Here is a 20,386-nt window from a genome sequence, read left to right on the forward strand (position 1 = left end):
CAAAAGATCTTATACTTGATGGATTAATGGGGCAAAATATGCATTTTTCCGGAGGAGCTGTTGATTTAAGTTGCCATTCTGAACGATGACATCACCGGAACCATCCAGCCAGTAGTCTTTTGGGCTAAGTTTCCATTAGCTTTGCACAACCTGATGGAGCAAGGTTTGCCCATTCCTACTTGCAAAACTGCTCAAGCTGTGCCAGGTTAGTTGAGACTTATCCACAAAGACTATTGGCTGTAATAACAGCAAAAGGTGGTTCAACTAAGTAGTGAGCAAAGGGAGATGAATACTTTAGAACTGCAGTTTTTCAAGCTTTACAAGTTCCCCTGTTTTTAGGGCTCCACTGTGAAAAATGACCATGTGAGTCACAAATAAAAATTCTCAGTTAAATTGATCAAAATCCCTGGTTGTAATACTCATTTATGTGAACGAAGGGTTGGGAGTTACAAGGCACTTACATCCCTTTAACATCGGTGTTTTTGTGTGTACCTGAGAGCATAGTCTAGAAATAATCATGTACAAATACAGATGAATATGTTACCTCCGATTTACTATCATCTTCTTCCTCATATTCATCGCTGCTACTATCTGCCATGATTCTGGTCTGGGAGAAGTTTAACCTGGGGCCACCTGAAAGCAAATAGAAGGAAATATCAGAATATCTCTTAATCTCTTAAACAATAGTTCTGTTGCTGTAAAGAGAAAAAGAGCTATGACTGTGAATGAATAAAAGATCACATTAAGAAGTCTTAATTATTTTGATGCAGTATCAGGATATTAGCATCATTGATAAAGTTTGCATTTATTGTTCATCCCTAATTGCAGTGTTGCCTTCTTGAACTGCTGACTTCCTCCTAACAAAAGTGTGGCCACAATGCTGTTCAGAACAGTTCCAGGATTTAGACCCAGCTACAATGAAGGACTAATGATACATTTCCAAATCAGAATGGTGTGAGACAAACCTGCAGGTGGTGGAGTTCCCATGCACCCACTGTCATTCTCATTGTTTTGAGAAGGGCATTTATAGACAGTATAAAAGTTTCAAAGTACATTTAATATTAGAGTATGTATCCACTATAGATGCACAGTACGTATTCGTCCTCTTCACAGACATCCATGAAACAAAGAAACCCCACAGAACAAAGCCCCAAAGCTCCCTGTCCCCCCGCACAAGTAGCAGCAAAAACCATTGTTTCCCCCCCCCACCTGTGCCAGCAGAAGCAGCAAACCCTCCCAAAAGCCCCCCCCTCCCCCATCCACCCACCATGCAAGGAACAGCAGAAACACCAAAGGGTCCATCAAACTACAGTCCACAAACCAGCACTTCGGTATCTCAGACAGGCTCTCTCTCTCTCTCTCCAGCAAGCGAGAGAGAGGTCATTCTTGCAACAACGAGAGTAGAGACCAGCAACTCGCTGTTCCAATGTTACAATCTTCCGTGTTGCTTATCCAAGCCCATGGAAAATTATAACATCGGAACAGCAAGTTGCTGGTTGTAGCCATTGTGTGTTTGTGATAGCGAAGATGAATGTGTAAGGTGGTTGGCAGGGTGCCCTTTCAACTTGCTTTGTCCTTGCTGCTGTTGAGCTTCTCGACAATTGTTGGCACTGCACCCATTCAGGCAAGTGCAGGGTATTTCATCACACTCCTGACTTCTACTTGCAAATGTTGGAAAGGCTTTGGAGTGACTCAAGATAAAGACCAATATGATGATCTCTGATCTACTTCTTATGGCAGCTGCTCCAGTTGAATTTCTGGTCAATGATGACTTTTAGAATATTGACGATGGGGGCCTTGATGACAGTCAAGGCCAGATGGTTAAACTGACTACCCTCACTGGAAATGCACATTACCTGCTAATTCCGTCATGTGATAGTTGTTAGCCTGTACCTCTATACCTGAATATTGTCTTGATCTTACTGCATGCAGCTGCTTCATTTTCTGATGAGTTGTGAATGGAACAGAACACTATCACTTTTGATCTTATGATGATGAAAGAAATTGTGAAGTAGCTCAAGAAGGTTCAGCCTCAGGGATTTCTGCAGTGATGTCCTGAGGCTGGGATGATTGATCAGTATTGTAATAAAAACATTTAAGAAGGATGAAAATAGATTAATGCTTTCATTACTATAATACTGCTCAGAATACCAGTGAAAATCCATTGTTACTGCAACTAGAAATCCTGCAGAAGCTGAACAAAATGAATATTAGATGAGTTATAGCTTCTATCCAAGCTTCAGTCATAAAAATCTGTGAGGCAGAGCTACTTTCTTCTTAAGGATATATTTAACAGAATTGTATAAAAGCTTCAATTAAAACTAGAATTAAATACTACCCAAATTTGTAGTGGTGAGGTCTTTTCTGGAAGCAGACAACCTGTGTTTCAGAAGCAAGCTGAAATATCAAGCAGCTGCTTTTAAAGAACAAAAAAAAAGAGGAAAAGCTCAGTAGTCAAGTGACCTTAACAAGAGGAATTCATTATTGCAGCAAAATCTGCTGGGACTCTGTGTAAAATACTTGACGATCTGAGTGTCTTGGTACTCCTAGGTCCAAAGCAGCATGTACTTTCAAACTTCAACTCAGCTTGGTATACTCTGGAAAGGAAAGGCTAAACAATCTTTTCATGGGAGCAATGGAGTCTAAAAGAGAGATCCAATAAAAGTTATAAAATAATGAGAGGCAAAGAGCAAGTGCCTTTTTCCTCATGGTTAAAATGTCTAATACTAAAGGTTAAGCATTTAAGATGAGAGGAGAAAAGTTCAAAGTAGTAATGTGGGGCAATTTTTGTTCACACAAACTTGGTGGGTGCCTGGAATGCACTGGGTGGTGCAAGCAAATATGGTAGAGGTGTTTAAAAAGCTCCTAGATAGGAATATGGACCACATGCAGGCAAAAGGTGGAGGGGCAGGTAGTTTAGAGGAAGGAGAGATGCTAAAGAAGGACTTACAGATTAGGAGATTGGACAAAGAAATGGGAAATGGAACACAGTGTCGGGAAGTGTATGGTCATGCACATTAGAAGAAATGAAAGGATTGACTATTTTCTAATACAAAAAATCTGAGGTGTAAAGGGACTTGAAAGTCCTTACGCAGGATTCCCTATAAGTTAATTTGCAGGTTGAGACTGTGGTGAGGAAGGCAAATGCAATGTTAGCATTCATTTCAAGAAGATGAGAATATACAAGCAAGGATGTAATGTTGAGACTTTATAAAGCACTTGGAGTATTGAGAGCAGGTTTGGGCCCCTTAGCTTAGAAAGGATGTGCTGAAACTGGAGCAGGTTCAGAAGGAGGTTCAGAAAATGATTCCAGAATTGAACAGCTTGTCATATGATGGTTTGATGGCTCTGGGCTTGTATTCACTGGAATTCAGAAGAATGAGGGGTGACCTCATTGAAACCTAATGAATGGTGAAAGGCATTATTAGAGTGGATGTGCAGAGGATGTTTCCTATGGTGGGGGAGCCTAGGATTAGAACACAGCCTCAGAATAGAAGGATGTCCTTTTAGAATGGAGATAAGGAGGAATTTCTTTAGCCAGGGAGTGGTGAATCTGTGGAATTATTTGCCACGTGGTCTAATTTTACTCTTGTATCTTATGATCTTATGGTCAAAAAGGGATTAGTGTAATTAGGCATCATGAACTTAATTAGTTTGGCACAATATTGCAGGCTGAAGAGCCTGTTCCCGTGCGCTATTATTAGTGAATGACAAACACAGGAAATGGTTAAGCTCAGTCCAACTGGGACAAATGAGGGAAGCTCAGATACATTTCCAGTCTCTGGGGATTCCAATTCAATAAAAGTTGGTCTGTATTGAGATTAAGAAAGAACAGAATTGGGCTTTATGCCTTGATAAATAGCAAGGCAAGAATCACTCACTATTTTGGATAAGAAACCATTGAACACCTTTTTCATGAGTCACTGCCTTTACCCAGAGGAGTTGGGCATGTTGCAGGTTCTATCAAAAGACAGATTTGTGAGTTGAGATATTTTGCTTTTATTTATATACTGTAAGCACTTGATAAGTGAATAAATCATTCAACTGCAAATATTGATATCTGACCTCGTGACCTTTCTCTGGTGGTTTCTCACATCAATTATACTCATTATGACACGTGTGTTTTTCTGGCCACATATGTAACATTCTAGTGTACATATCCTCTGGTATGTTTCACAATCTTTTTGTCCTCCTTTATATATTTATTCCTATATCACAAGCTACTATTCACCCTTACTTACCAGACTGCCTTGGGGATGGGGTGTAGATGCTTGCTACTTCTTCAGAATCATTCACATCCAGACTTTCATCATATGGCTGGTTAGCAACAAGCTTTGTCTGAAAACAGGTTTTAAAATTGTTTTAAAGTAACAAATTGCACTGTTTATTATGTTGATGCAAATTAATTTTATGCTGCAGTTACAAAAGAAACCGTGGTTAAAGTACTTAGAGGAAGGGGAGATGGAATTTACAAGCGTTTCCATTCCTGATCAACATTATGTGATAACATAAACACAACATATGATTTTGAATCCGTATACTTGGCCTCAACAGTTGAAAATCCAGCTAATAGTTTCTGCAGATGTGTCGGTGCATGAGAAATCTTAGCAAGCCAGAGGAAGAAATAGTGTACCTGTAGATTTACAACGTTTAGGTGCACTTCAAATATGTGAACACCATCAAATGGGCATATTTATCAGCCTTGCTACATCAGTGAAAAGGTTTTATATTCTGCTATAAAAAATAATCTTTTTCAGCAACACAGAGTATATTGTAAAATGGGACACAATCTTGGTCACAGTTTGTTAATGTTGACTCATAGATGCAACAAGCAATTTATGTGCCTTAGATATGTTTGTTGAGAAAAGGTACTATGAGAAAGAAACACTTGTTTCAGTCCTATTTTCTTCTATTTTAAATTTTATTCACTATGCAGGATGTTTATTTCTCCTCCTCTAACTGCTCTTGATGAGATGGTGGTGAACAATCTTCCTGAGCTAGTACAGGTCTTCTGGTGAAGGAACAAAAGGTTCTCCCACATTCTGTTGAGTCAAGAGTTTCAGAACTTTGATGCAGCAATGAACAACAGTAAGAAAGATGAGAGGCTTGGAGGGAAATCTACAGATGGTATTGCTTCCTTCCACTGGTCTTTCTTTGATGCAGGCTGGGGGTGGAGGATGGTGAATAACAACACATCTTGTAGATAATATGTATCACAGCCATTATGGGCCAGTGAGGAAACAAACAGAATGCCAATCAAATAGGATTTTTAAAAACTATTAATCCATTTTGCTTTTAAAAACAATGTCTCTTGCATTTTCAAGTATTAAGCTCTGAAGAAAATAAACTAGCCTCTTTGACTGTCAGCTCAGAGTGAGAAAGTTGTAGCTTTGAGTTCCACTCTCAGAGCACATAACCCAAGTTCACTATCCAGTGCAGTTTCGATGGAGTGCTGCACTCTGAGATACGGCCATCCTTTGCATAAAACCGTTAAGCATACCCATGACCCCTCTGCTCAATATGGATGACAAAGATCCTGTAATACTACTGTCATTTGGTTCAGTGACAATGGCACTATTTCTACAATAGCTGCATGCAAACAACGACAAATTCTATTTTGCAACCATTCTCCCCATAAACCTTAAGACCAACACGGTTTCTATAGCAACACCATTTTGCGTGTAGTACGATGTCCTTAGCCAAACTTCTGCCTAGAGCCAGCTACTCATCTCACTGCTGTGTGCAAAATTTTGCCATATTCAGTGGCCACTACCACCATCGTCAGATATAGTTCTCTTTGGGAACAAAAGGCCTTTTTGTGGAGATTAATTTGAACCACTTCAGGGAGAGTAAATCCTCCCCACCCAGCAAACCGTTTACCTGATTACGGCCCCTCATCACTCCCAGCCGCCTACCCTGCGCCACACACCACCACCTCGGACAGGGCAGCGCTAAGCTAGGGGAGGCTCACTCACGGTACACAGGGCTGTCACTTAGGTCCAATGTGCCGGGTAACAGCTAGAGCTCGTCATCGAACTGCGGGACTGCCTTTATCCGGCTTCATCAAACTAAGGCCGCGTTGCTATGGTTACCTTAGTTCCCTCAGAGTCCGACTCCGCCATGAACTCACTGCCCGACAAAAGGCCGCGAGAACTGGGTGCGCCTACGCGAACTCAGCTCCAATAACCAGCCACGGAGTGATCGCAAAGGCAGTCGCAGGATTGGACGTGGAAACAGCGCATTGTTGTAGGCACGAGAGGCTGCGTTGTTGTGCGCATATCCTTACGGCGGGAGAGACCATTCGGCCCGTCGCGTTTATGCCAGCTGCTAGCAATCCTCTTTTCCATGTACAGTATCTGATCTCCCTCTCCTTATTTATCTCTCTCAATTTAAGGGTCATTAATATGGTTTTTCTTCCCTTTATTTAATTTTATCATTGCACTTTTCCCTCGTTTTTTTCCCCACTGAAGACATTTTCAAAGTTTTTAATTCTTGTATCATTTCATTTCCCAGTAGAAATTCTGTCTGAGAGAACTTTCCCCCTCCAGTCTTTTCTTTTACATAGAAGCTCGAACAGCGGTGAATGTAATACTTCGGTGCAACTGATAAAAAGATAGCAGAAATTAGACCCAGCAACAAGCGATTTCCAGGCTGCCCTGTTGCTTAACTTTGAGGAGAAATGTAGTCGTTGTCATGCTAGACAGCAGTTGCCATAGATCTGGGAGATGCTACTGAAGAAACCTTGGCGAGCTGCAGCAGTGCATTGTACTGCAACTGTGATGGAGGGGCTGTTTAGCTCCAATTATATTTATTACATAAGTATGGAGGAAGTACTTCATTGTATTTCTAAAGGGCCTTGCCACAGCATACTTTTCTCAATGCCATTCTTGAGACCACTACTACTACTGCTCTTGGACGTTAAGTTTCTGGTCAATGACAAGTTCCTCATGTTGATTTTGGGCACTCTATGATGGTAATGATACTGACTGGCACCAGACAGTGAATAGACATTAGTCCAGATATTCCCAAACTGGGGTCCATGGCTTTAAAAAAAAGACCCAGAATGCTTCTTTTATGTCAAGAGCATTTACCTTGGAATTCAGCACCATTATCCATATTTCAGCCATAATGAGACTTACAACAAAGGTCTTAAAACCCAGATTGATTAGTGATACATTGTTGTCAATCCTACTTTCCGTAACACTGCTGCCAAACACATAAAATTATGGTCTAACACACATCAAAAGTTGCTGGTGAACGCAGCAGGCCAGGCAGCATCTCTAGGAAGAGGTACAGTCGACGTTTCAGGCCGAGACCCTTCGTCAGGACTAACTGAAGGAAGAGTGCGTAAGGGATTTGAAAGTGGGAGGGGGAGTGGGAGATCCAAAATGATAGGAGAAGACAGGAGGGGGAGGGATGGAGCCAAGAGCTGGACAGGTGATTGGTAAAAGGGATATGAGAGGATCATGGGACAGGAGGCCCAAGGAGAAAGACAAGGGGGGGGGGAACCCAGAGGATGGGCAAGGGGTATAGTCAGAGGGACAGAGGGAGAAAAAGGAGAGCGAGAAAAAGAATGTGTGTATATAAATAAATAACAGATGGGGTACGAGGGGGAGGTGGGGCATTAGCGGAAGTTAGAGAAGTCGATGTTCATGCCATCAGGTTGGAGGCTACCCAGACGGAATATAAGGTGTTGTTCCTCCAACCTGAGTGTGGCTTCATCTTGACAGTAGAGGAGGCCGTGGATAGACATGTCAGAATGGGAATGGGATGTGGAATTAAAATGTGTGGCCACTGGGAGATCCTGCTTTCTCTGGCGGACAGAGCATAGAATTATGGTGTATTGGCTAGATGGATTAGATCAATTACTTTTTAGACATTTATATAGGTAATACATTTATTCAAGTAAAATGATTACAGAATACACTTTATTTACAATTTGAAATCCTATATTTTCAGCCAAGCACAATTAATCACTGTGTGATGCAGACAGGACAGGAGCAGCAGCAAAGGCAGGAATGGCAAGATGGACAGAAAGAGCCAGTGGAGTGAGTGTCTAACAAGGATGGTTAAGCAGTTCAGCATGTGAAACTGGCCTCCAACACATACTGGCACACGAATTATGAAACAGTTTGTTACTTATGCAGTAAACACAGCAAACGACAAACATGTTAGTCCCTTCTTTCTGCCCATAATATGGCTAGTATCAAGTATTTAAGGTTGATGAACTGAAATGGGGAGAAACAATGCAACAATTCACGGCTGCCTTCTTCCGGCAAACTAAACTTTTGGCTCTGCTTGGTAAGGGTGTTGGGATCCTGTGCCTTTATTTCAGGAGATAACAAGTGGTTAGAAAGAAGGGGAAGCTTTAGCATGGAGTGCTATGTGCAATAATTCAGAACTACAATCTTAAGGAGTTTCTCTGGTGTTCTAGGTTTTCAAGAAGCAGGTTAATACCCTCAAACAATCACTTGCCACAAAAACCTCAAGCCAGCTTGATTCCACCATTGCACATGAATAGCCAATAAAACTGTGGTCTATCAAACCATTTTAAACACATACACAGATACTGTATACAAGCAGCCACAGTTTGGGAGAGAGGATCTTGCTCCAAGCTCAGGGTAAAGGAAGAAAATTAAAGTAATCCTTAAATATTACAATAGAAAATGACTGAAAGTGTTTTACTTGGGAAAAACAGCTATTCTGCTCATACTTAATGCAAATCTCGAGGTCCAATTACACGCAGTTGTTGGACTAGCCAAGTTGCTTGTAAAGACACTATCCTGTGCTTTACATGGAAAGGGAATACCACGCAGATTGAGGAAAAAGGTGAGAAATTAAACAGTGTACATAACTGGAGGAAACCACACATCTCCAACGCGTGGGTAAATGTTTTTTGAGATTTCAGAGAAAGCAAATCCTACTTCAGTCACAATGTTTATTGATAGCCATGCTGAGACAAATATGTCAATGCTGCACACAGACCCAACACTCGGCCACTTTGTATCATGTCCCACGATGTGGACCATATCACTGAAGTCAGTCACCCACTGACTCAAAATCACAATCTCCCAAAGCTGGACCTAATATTTAGAAAAATAAAGTTCAAGGCTTTATTGTTGTTACAATGCAGGCCAGAATAACTGAGTAATGTGCAGCATAACTGCACTTTACCTGGCCCTGAACTATACGGGTACAAGCAACACCTGTAAAGAAGTTATAAATGAAACGATGAAGATGCAAGGTGTAAAGAATCACTTCTCAAAATGGAAAAGAGGATCCCTGTCCCTGGCGTGGCAGGAGGAGGGTGGGGTGAGGGCAGATGTGTGTGAAATGGAAGAGATGCAGTTGAGGGCAGCGTTGGTGGTGGAGGAAGGAAAGCCCCTTTCTTTGAAGGAGGAGACAATCTCATTAGTCTGGAATGAAAAGCCTCATTCTGAGCAGATGCAGCACAGACAGAGGAGCTGAGAGAAGGGGATGGCATTTTTACAGGTGACAGGTTGGGAAGTCCAGTTAGCTGCGAGAATCAGTGGGTTTATAAAAGTTATCAGTAGATCGACTGCGTCCAGTGAGATAGAGAGAGAGAGATCGAGAAAGGGGTGGGAGGTGTCGGAAATGGACCAGGTAAATTTGAGGGCAGGGTGGAAGTTGGAGGCAAAGTTAATGAAATCAGCGAGCTCAGCATGGGTGCAGGAAGCAGCGCCAATGCAGTCGATGTAGTGTAGGAAGAGTTGGGGAGCAATACAAGTGTAGGCTTGGAACAAGGACTGTTCCACATAGCCAACAAAAATAGCTGGGACCCATGTCTACACCTTTTGTTTGAAGGAAGTGGGAGGAGCTGGAGGAAAAATTATTGAGAGTGAGGACCAGCCCTGCCAGGAGGAGGAGAGTGGCAGTGAAGGGGTACTGGTTACGTCTGTCTTCCAGAAAGAAGCAGAGAACTTTAAGGCCCTCCTGATGGGGAATGGAGGTGTATAGGGACTGGACATCCATAGTGAACTTGAAGTCATTGAAAAGATCAAGAGTGTGTAAAGTTTCACAAATGTAGTTAGGAAGGGACTGAACTATGGAGGATAAAACAGAGTCAAGATATCTGCATACAAGTTCAGTGGGGCAAGAACAAGCAGATACAATGGGTCTACCTGGACTAGCAGGTTTATGGATCTTGGATAGGAGGTAGAAACGGGAGGTGCGGGGTAAGGGAACTATGAGGTTAGTGGCAGTGGATGGGAGATCCCCAGAGTTAATAATGTCATTGATGGTGCGGACGGCAAAGGCCTGGTGTTCCTTAGTGGGGTCCTGTTCAGGGGTAAGAGTTGGCGTCAGAGTTGTCAGCTGGTCTCAGCAAGGTAGAGGTCAGTCCAACAGACTACTACAGCACCCCTCTTACTGCGGGTTTGATGGTGAGGTTAGGATTAGTGCAGAGAGAGTGGAGAGCAATGTGTTTGGAAGGAGCAAGATTGGAATTGGAGAGAGGAGTGGTAGAGTCGAGACGGTCGATGACTCGTTGGCAGTTAACAATAAAAAGATCCAGAACAGGCAGAAGACCAGAGCGGGGAGTCCGGAAAGAGAAGGAGGGTTGAAGACAGGAGAAGGGGTAACCTGTGCTGGTAGGAGTGTCCTTGCTGAGAAAGTAAGCATGAAGTCAGAGGCAGTGGAAGAGCTCAGCGTCATTGCAGGCGTGGAACTCACTGAGTGGGGCAGGGGGACAAAAGTGAGGCCTTTACTGAGGACAGAACATTCTGCCTCAGAGAGGGGAAGGTCAAAGGGAATAGTGAAGACCTGGCATGGATGAAAGCTAGGATCAGAAGGTGGAAGAGTATTGGTGGTGTTTAAGGAAAGAGGAGGGTTGGGTTTTTTAGGGAAGGTGGGGTGAGAGGAAGATGGAGTCTCCGAAGACCCAAGAGCTGGTGGTGGGACCTGAGACACACGGGATTGCAGAGAGTGGTGGTGGGGGAAGGGGAGACTGGAGTTCCAACGGCAGTGCATAAGGTCCCAGCCTGGAGGAGCTGTCGGTCAAATTCCAGGCTGGAGTCGGAGCTTGAGGTTGTGCAATAGGCACTTTGAAGGTGTCTGGGGTTGTTGGAACGCACATTGATGGCGGTGGAATTGCTGGAACCAACAAGGTTGGCAGCTGATTCAGCAGTCTGCAGATGCACAATCTTCCGATCCTTGTTGGACGTGAGAAAGGCCAAGAACCGGCGATTAAAAGCGCTGACCGACGAAGGATAAAGTATCAGACACATCCATTGCAGGCGGCGGAGAGAGAATCCTGGAGTTGTGGCAGCAACTAAGATAGGACACTAGGTAGCTCCTCATGGCAGAAAGCGTGGTGCATAGAACGCAGCAGGAGAAGCAGTCAATTGAATGCGAGTACCCAGGTCCTCTGAGGGTCCAAATCGAGAAGCTTGAAAACAGATCTGGATGTCATATGGCACAAGATGGTAGCGAAGACACTTTTCCAGGAAGGATATGTCATTGTGGTAGCGGGTCTGGGTAAACACATGGTCAAAGAGTTGGAGGGCAGCAGATGTCACAGAGAGCGAGCAGTGAGAGAGGGTTTCACTAAACTCCGAAGAGAAGATTTAAACTTCTTCAGGGTAGGCATCCCTGGAAGAGACTTCGCAGTGTAGTAGTAGAATTGCAAACACGAGAAAATCTGCAGATGCTGGAAATCCAAGGCCAAATACATAAAATGCTGGAGGAACTCAGCAGATCAGCCAGCATATATCAAAATGAATAAACAGTTGATGTTTTGGCCTGAGACCCTTCTTCAGGACTGGAAAAGAAGGGGAGAAGTCAGAATGAGAAGGTTGGTGGGGGGGTAGGGGAAGGGGAAGGAGAGGAAGAAGCACAAGGTGGCAGGCTATGGGTGAAACCAGGAGAGGGGGAGTGGTGTGGGAGGATGATTGGTGAAAGGAGGGGAATCTAACAGGAGAGGGTAGAAGATCATGGAAGAAAGGGGAGGAGGAGCAGAGGGAGGTGATGAGTAGATAAGGAGAGAGAGGGAAACAGGAATGGAGAATGGTGGAGGGGGCACAATTACTAGAAGTTTGAGAAATTGATGTTCATGCCATCAGGATGGTGGCTACCCAGACAGAATACAAGGTATTACTCCTCCAAATTTGAGTGTGGCCTCATTGCGGCAGTAGAGGCAGCCATGGACTTGCAAGTCAGAATTGAAATGGATGGCTACCAGGAGATCCTGCTTTTTCTGGTAGAAGGAGCATACGTGCTCAGCAAAGTGGTCTCCTAATCTACGTCGGGTCTCACTGATATACAGGAGGTCATACTAGGAGCACCAGATATGGTAGATGACCCCAACAGACAAGTGCAGTGTCGCCTCACCTGGAAGTATGACTTCTCTTCATATTGAGATTTGCAGTACTTCTACTTGTTCATTTACATACCCCATAAATATCGTCCGATTCCACTCTGCGAATTGACCTTCATCATCTAATGAATCCCTGTTATCTCAGGTGATGCTCTTTGAGCCATTGGAAAAGCTATTTTTGGTAACTCCATCCCATTGTGTTTAGAAAGATAAAGCAATGAATTGCAGGCAACTTCACTGCATTAATCAGCAAGGTAACTGGTCAACCCGAGGATTCTCACTAAAGTCTCATGCACCAGGCCTTAAGACCTTGCCAAGTAATTGCATTGAATCACTCAACACATGCACAATGTGCATGAATGCTGTGCAAGGTTATTCATTCACATCCATCTCATTCCTGTACCCATCAGCTTATTAAGTCAACTTATTGAACTTTAATATTACAGCAAAAGTTAGACACAAATAAAAAAGGAATTTGATGACCGTGAGGTCTTGGGGTCTGTTTAAGTTGATCTTTTCGTGTGCATCAACAAGTCTCTCTGCAGTCCAGCATCAATGTTTGCAGTGGCTCCTCTCCCTGGGAAGGCGTCTGTGATTAATGTCAATTTATTGAAGACTCCGCGTCCAAAATAGTCAGCGATGACTGAGAATCCATCCTTTGAACATTTCAACTGGGAAGCAAACACCAGAATGTTATAATTCTTATAAACAGAGGCAAAATAATGTAAAAGGATCAGTCAAACACAATTGATGGTAAAGGCTCCACTAGTACAGAGCATAGGTTGTAGGCATCCTGGCAAATCTCAGTCGGAGTCTGACTGCTGCCAAATCAGTTGGGATGCAACACCAACACATCAGCCTGAGGCTAAGGGAGGGAGCAGAAAATAAGTCAGCCAGAGTTCACAAGATTGATTATTAAAACCTCTGACTCCTGCACAGCTGCAGGTCAGGTATCTGGATAAACTGCAATGGTTCCCATAGTCAAGCAGCATGTCAGCAAACCCCTCAACCTTGTCCCAAAGGTTCAGACCCATTGCTTGGACCTCAATACAGATTAATTATCTGGAGGCCTTAATGCGATCCCATTACCCCAAATCTTCAGACATTTCATTCCTGCGACCCATTAAAAAAAAACTTCCCTTAACTCGCAACCATCAAGTGATACATTCCTTTTACCTGGTGCTGAAACTTCTCATGAAGATCCTGCTTCTGCTCCTGTGCTCGGATCATGTCCATAACTTTATGGTTCTCTGGCATACAGGTCGGGCATTCAGAGTCATGTTCTGCGTAACTCTCAAAGCAATGCTGGTGGAAAGAATGTCCACAGAGGAAGTGGACAGAGGGAAGTTCCAGGGGGCTGTTGCACATACTGCACTTGGATTTCTGGAAAGTCTTCGCACTATTAACAGAGAAAAACTGTTATTCCCTGCATTAAAATTAATGCTCATGGTACTATTGATATCAACACAAAGTTTGACTACAGGTGTCCCCAGCTTTTCGAATGTTCGCTTTACGAAACCTCACTGTTACGAAAGACCTACGTTAGTTCCCTGTTTTCGCTAACAGAAGGTGTTTTCACTGTTACGAAAAAAGGCAGCATGCGGAAAAAGCAGCGCGCGAAAAAAAACAGCGTGCTCCCCAAGCAGCTGCTCTCCCCCGGATACAAAACGACATTCTAGCCGGCATTGCTTAAACACGTGCCTGTGAGCATCTGCGCTTTATGTCGATTTATTTTGAGCATCCATTTGCAAGATGGGTTCTAAGGTGTCAGAAAAGCCTAAAAGAGCTCATAAAGGTGTTACACTTAGTGTAAAACCAGACATAATTAAGCATTTCGATTGTGGTGAACGAAGTAAGGACAAAGTGAGTTTGGCTTGTGGAAGTTGACGAAGACGATGTTGAAGAGGTTTTGGCATCTCATGACCACGAACTGATAGATGAAGAGCTGATGCAATTGGAAGAGGAAAGGATAACAATCAAAACCGAATGCAGTAGCGAACGGACTGAAAGTGAAGTCGTCCAGGAACTGAACGAGAAGCAATTGCGTGAGATTTTCGCTGCAATGATAAAGTATGACTTTAATTTTGAAAGGGTACGGCGGTTCAGGGCATATTTGCAAGATGGTTTACAAAGAACTGTATGATAGAAAAATGCGCGAGGCTAGCAGTCAAGCATACTGTCGTTTTTCAAGCCTTCCACATCAGCCACAGCAGACGGCAAACCTCGACCTTCACCATCGAGGCAGGCAGACATAGAAGATGATGACCTGCCTGCCCTGATCGACGATGAGATGACACCCCCGTGTCCCACCACCCTAGTGGTCCCAACCCTCAGGCCGCGGACAGATACCGATTCGCGGAGAATGCAGCAGTAGCCGGGAGGCACCCAGCACGTCTTTAAGAAAAAAGTCGAAATAAACAAGCTAATTAATTAGGTGCCGCCCAGCACGTAAATGTCGACCCAGATCAGAGGCAATTGCCGATTGCGTCTTAAAGGAGAAATTGTTTTTGCCAAGAGCGCTTGTGTGAGATTTTCTGCCAAGAGTGCTTGCGCTGCGTTTTTGCCAAGAGCACTTGGGTGAGATTTTCGCTACGCAGAACAGTGCAGACAATGATTGTAGAAAAGAATTTCTACTTTATATCGGCTGTGTATTTATCATATCATTCCTGCTTTTACTATATGTTACTGTTATTTTAGGTTTTGTGTGTTATTTGGCATGATTTGGTAGGTTATTTTTGGGTCAGCGAACACTCACAAATTTTCCCATATAAATAAATGGTAATTGCTTCTTCGCTTTACGACATTCCGGCTTACGAACCGTTTCATAGGAACGCTCTACCTTCGGATGGCGGGGGAATCCTGTATTATATATGCAAATATTTAAGCATTTAATATGTGGGAAGGAAAGAATAAGGACAAGGAAAAGATAGAATGAAGAGAGTTAGATTGTGTACACAATAACTAGAAGTGCAGAAGCAGCAGAGGATTTCAATAGTTGGGGGGTGGAATACCTCTGACTTTGATAAAACTCAATCCAAAACACTACTAAAAAGAACTATTGTACCAAAAATTTGTAAAACATCAACCACTGTGCGAATGGGCCAAATATTAAAGAATAAGTTAAGAGCACAAACTGTGAAATGTTTAGATCCATTTCAATCTAACTTTGATTTGGTCAGATGCTCCATCATATATTGTTGAATTAAGGAACATTGGATGTTTCATGTTGTTCCACACTGTGCCTTGTGGCACATGGAGTGGCAACCCTGCCGTTTCTTTTAGCATTTGTCTGTTTTCGCGAGGCCGAGTTGCTTGCTTGAAAGTGTGCAAGGAGCCAGCCAAATTCAAACCCAGGACCACACCACGAAGTCCGGTGCAGATGCCATTATGCCACTGTCTGGCTTATATGTTTCAGATCTCTAGTATTTGTTTACCTGGTCTCTAGTTCCTCGATCTCTTCTTGGATCTTCTTGGTTTCATCTCTGTACTGTTTGATCCTTCGCTCGTCCTCTGCAATATGGTCACTCTCCTGCTGCAGTTTGTTAATGAGGTAATCCTTAATAACAGAGAGTGTGGCTGTGGAGTTATGAGCCAAAGTCTGCACAACTGCAAAAAAAAGTCAGGAAAAGGTTCAGATTGATGAACAGTCAAAACAGAACCTCTGCACGTAAAAATGTAGAATTATGATAGCTCAAGAAAGTGAATGGCACCTAACGGCAACTCCTTTCCTTTCATCTTTGCAAACAGCTCTATTTCGATCTTTAATATCTTCTTCCCTTTTGGGGTTCTTGTGAAGACCCTGACCTGGAGTTACACGCTGACTTTGGCTCTTTGCGGGAATGAGACGCGCTCTCTGGATTTCATGACTGGCCATTATTCGACATGCCAAGGATGCCTCCTAAGAGTTTAGCTCGACTTCGGAGGGCCGAGATCTCGTGGCTCTGGAGACGGGTGGATCGAAGGTCGGTGTCCAGGCAGGAGATCAGTGTGTCGTGGGAGTCGGAAGATCTCTGGCTGTGTGCCCAGAGACCCGAGATCTTTGGGCACAGAGCTCAGAAGAAGTGATGCAATGGACTTTTAACATCGTAAGCCAGCGAGTTGTTTGTTATGTCTCCCCTCACGCTGTGAAACAGAGACACCTCTTTTCCCTTACTAGGGAGGGAGAGAGAGCCTGTGATATGTCAAATACCGGGTGAATGAGTAGTCTTTGGAGTCCTGCAAATCTGTGTCTTTGCTGTTGCTTTGGTCACGCTTGAGTGCTCAGTGGCGGGTGCCGATGCTTAATTTTGCCAGAGGGGTGGGGAGGATCGTTGCTGGCTGCCGCTTACGCACGGGAGGGAGGGGAGCTGGGGGGAGGGAGAGAGACTTTGGGGTTCTAACATTTAACTGTCATTCATTCCTTGGGGCACTCCTGTTTTCGTGGATGTTTGCGAAGAAAAAGCACTTTAGGATGTATATCGTATACATTTCTCTGACATTAAACATACCTTTGAAACCTTTGAAGGAGATAAGTTTCGAAGAAAAATATTCAAAGGCTATGATAAAAGCGCAAGGGATTGAGCCTGAAATCTTTTAATAAGTCAGCAGAATTGCAATAGGCTAAATGGAAATGTTACAGTATTGTAGGCGAGAGGGCATGCTGCAATGAAATTTTGTATTCTGCAGCAGGATATTGACAAGTTGTGTGAGTGTGAGAAGACAGGAAGTCATCATTTAAAGAGAAATCAAGAACAAATATAATCTACATGGGAAGCGCTTGTAAGTGGGTGGAGTAAAGATAGATCTGGGTGTTCAAGTGCACAAATCACAAAAAGTTAGCAGGCAGGTAGAGCAAGTAGAATGCTGGTCTTTATTGCAAAGAAATTGAACTTTAGAAATAGAAAAGTACTATACAGGGTGTTGGTGACGTCACATGTGGAGTACTGTGTATAATTTTGGTCCTTTTATTTAAGAACGAACATACTAGCATTGGAAATAGAACAGAAGAAATTCATGTAACCACTTCCTGGAATGAAGGGGTTGTCTTAAAATGAATGGCTAAAGAAATTTCACTTGTTTTGCTTAGAGTTCAGAAGAATAAGTGGCGATCTTTTTGAAACAACAGGTTTTTAAAAGATTGTGGAATTGAGGGCAATGGGGAAAGTCTTACAAAAGAATGGTCGAGGCCTGGAGTGGATCATCCACGAATGTATTGAATGCCAAGGCAAGACTGAGGCCCGAGAGCCTCGTATTCCAATTTTCTTGTGTTATAAAACCATTGAATGATTCAGCACAAAAACAAATCTTTCAAGAGCCTGATGGTTGAGGGGTAATAACTGTTCTTAAATCTGGTGGTACGAGTCCTGAGGCTCCTGTACGTCCTTCCTGATTGCAATAGAGAGAAGAGAACAATGGCCTGAATGGTGGGGGTTCGTGATGGATGCTGCTTTCCTGCAACACCACTCTGTGTAAATGTGCTCAATGGCGGAGAGGGCTTTACCCGTGATGGACTGGACTGTATCCACTACCTTCTGTCGGAATTTCCACACAAGGGCATCAGTGTTTCCATACCAGGCTGTGATGCAACCAGTCAATATACTCTCCATCACACATCTATAGAACTTGGTCAAAATTTTAGATAACATGCCAATCATCTTCCCATCATCTCTCCTCCTATCAATACCACCACTAATTTTAGAGCCACCTGTAAGCTTACTAATCATACCTTCTCTATTCATATTCAAATCATTAATGTATACAGCATATAGTAAGGGTCCTAGCACCAATCTGTTCTTGTCTATGACTTAGTACACACTACTTTCCTAACAGTAAATAATTTTGAATGGGCTTAAGCTGCAGCCCTGAGGAATGCTGGAGCATTCCCCTCCTCTTGTACAACACAGCCCCTCACTGATTGTACTGCAATTGTGGAAAAAGAAGAATGTTGCACTGTTGGGAATACATAAGGCAGACCTGCTTTACCAAAATTTTAAGGAAGACTCGAAAGTGGGTAAAATATACCACTGGCTATCCTTATTTAAATTTGCATGGTCTTTGCATATTAATATGTTGTTTTTTTGGGGGGGGGTAAAAGCAGATTGTTGGAGTACTAACTTCCCTAATTACTGAGCCTGCATACAAGTTTGTTAAGTGAACATACTTGAGTTGAATGCAGGATAGTTTATTACTTGCACTTGATAAAGAAAGTGAGGCCACATCACAAATAAATCCACTATTTTAATGGCTGTAAGCCTAACAGAGGTTTCTGCAATAACAGAGCTCTTTTAAGTTTGTTTAATTGTCATTCAACCATACATGAGTAGAGCCAAATGAAACAGGGTTACTCCAGAGCCAAGGTGCAAAACACAGTACCAGTCACACACAGCACCAGGCACTCATAACACATAAGGTAGCAGGAAATATAGTCACACAAAAAAATATTATCCAAGTCCCTGAGTCCATGAATGTTGCAGCAGTCTGCAGTCAAACACAATACACTTGTCTTCTGACGAGTGAACACTGGGGGGCGGGGGGGCAGCACTGACTTCAGCATGGACACTGCACTACATTGCCCTCCGGTACTCTGGTGGAGCACCCGACGTTAATGCCACTCCCTGGGTGACCATAAACTGGTGACACCATGGCTTGAGGCCTAGTCCCCAGACAATGCAGCTCCCCTGCCATTCACCAGTAAGCCAATGAATTGGACTTGCAATTCCACACCACTAATATACAAAAGGGTCTTGCAATCACCAGAAAAGTGACTAAGACAATCACTCGCTGTGAGAATGCACTCCTTCATGCACTAACGCTTCTCTGTCACAGGCATCACGGTCCGCACCCTCCAGTTTCTCTGCCAACGAGCAACTCAGTGATGGGGTAGAGCTGCAGTACTCTTAAGTTCTTAATGCCCAGCAAGGTCTTGCAATCACAATACATATGCCTAAAAAAGACAGTAACACTTTTGGTTGACCCCATAGAAGCCTCTACATCCGAGTGCACTGCCATCTTACTGGAAGAGCTTGTATTAGATAGTTGAACTTGCCTTTCACTAGTCTGAATGGGGGATCTGAGACTTTGCTTTGAAGCTAGATGACCTAACCTACTAAAAAATTAATTTATTCACAGTGCTGTTTGTGTGCAGATCTGTCCTTGGATTGCAGCAGTAGGTGGGGGGGGGGAGGGGAGGGTGTCAGATGCTGTTATCAAAGGTTACTGTAATCATAAAAAGCATCCTTACCCAGCAAAGGGGGCATGAGGTTGTTCCTGTCGATGTGCCTCAGAACACTCATGATATATTCTTTACAATCCTCTTCCTTTCGTGCAAAGTATCCGAGTGCTTGTTCCCAAAGGCAGGCTTCCTGCTCACCATACCGCTCACAGGTCTCAGTCACTTTGGCATACTCGTCATTCTGCATGTGGTAATGCATTATCTGCTGATACCTGGGTCACAGAATAGGCTTATTGTGAGGAATAGAGAAACACTTCAAACAAACATATACATAAACTTTCAAAGCCTTTGCCAAAAGCCTCCATGAAATTTAGTCACTGTTGCAACATGGGAAAATCCATCTTCCACTCAAGATTCCCAGAAGAGCAACAAGGAATTTTCCAGACAATCTGTTTTACTGATGTTGATTATGATTGATGGACAAATATTGGCCAAGTATCATGGGAAGAAATCCATTCATAGATTTTCTCTGACCTACCTGAGAGGGATTATCAGGTCATCTGAAAGAACACACTTGAGTGCTGTATCTTAGGCTGCTAGCTTAGGATTTACACTCATAACCCTAGAGTAGGATGTGAACCCACAATCTGAGAGGTGAAACAGCTGAAACATTCTATCCATTTCCAAAGGCCTCATGCTTAAATCACACTCCAGGAATCTGGTCTTTACCAACACTAGAAAAATTGCAATCTTACTATTTAATCTCCTACAGCCCTGCAAATCTCAGAAAGTTTGGCATTCTTTCCATTCTAGTCTCATCGCACTATTCCCTCCCCCGCCATCAATCCATGTCAAATCAACCCCACTTCTCTTCGCTGTCATTGGTGGAAAAATCCTCAGCA

At 43.3% G+C, this 20,386-nt stretch overlaps 2 protein-coding genes across 5 annotated transcripts in view; both read right to left on the reverse strand.

Annotated features, from left to right (window-relative positions):
- Positions 1 to 6,235, reverse strand: part of ift46 (intraflagellar transport 46 homolog (Chlamydomonas)) — a 36,681-nt gene extending 30,446 nt beyond the window's left edge. The window contains exons 1-3 of one of the 4 annotated variants that reach the window (XM_063038172.1): positions 6,093 to 6,235; positions 4,242 to 4,338; positions 545 to 633 (exon numbers count right to left, since the gene is read on the reverse strand). In XM_063038172.1, the coding sequence (XP_062894242.1) occupies positions 545 to 633; positions 4,242 to 4,338; positions 6,093 to 6,122 (216 nt within the window). In that variant the 5' untranslated portion in view covers positions 6,123 to 6,235. Of the gene's footprint in view, positions 1 to 544; positions 634 to 4,241; positions 4,339 to 5,880 lie in introns of all 4 variants that reach the window. The other 3 variants (XM_063038175.1, XM_063038176.1, XM_063038173.1) reach the window with 3 other exon arrangements.
- A 1,288-nt stretch (positions 6,236 to 7,523) lies between these two features.
- vps11 (VPS11 core subunit of CORVET and HOPS complexes) overlaps positions 7,524 to 20,386 on the reverse strand; it is a 39,281-nt gene continuing 26,418 nt past the window's right edge. The window contains exons 14-17 of the mRNA XM_063038743.1: positions 19,554 to 19,756; positions 15,769 to 15,940; positions 13,511 to 13,733; positions 7,524 to 13,005 (exon numbers count right to left, since the gene is read on the reverse strand). Of these exons, the coding sequence (XP_062894813.1) occupies positions 12,838 to 13,005; positions 13,511 to 13,733; positions 15,769 to 15,940; positions 19,554 to 19,756 (766 nt within the window). The 3' untranslated portion in view covers positions 7,524 to 12,837. The remainder of the gene's footprint in view (positions 13,006 to 13,510; positions 13,734 to 15,768; positions 15,941 to 19,553; positions 19,757 to 20,386) is intronic.

This window comes from Mobula hypostoma, chromosome X2 (genome assembly GCF_963921235.1).
Source record: "Mobula hypostoma chromosome X2, sMobHyp1.1, whole genome shotgun sequence".
NCBI classification, from domain to species: domain Eukaryota; kingdom Metazoa; phylum Chordata; class Chondrichthyes; order Myliobatiformes; family Myliobatidae; genus Mobula; species Mobula hypostoma.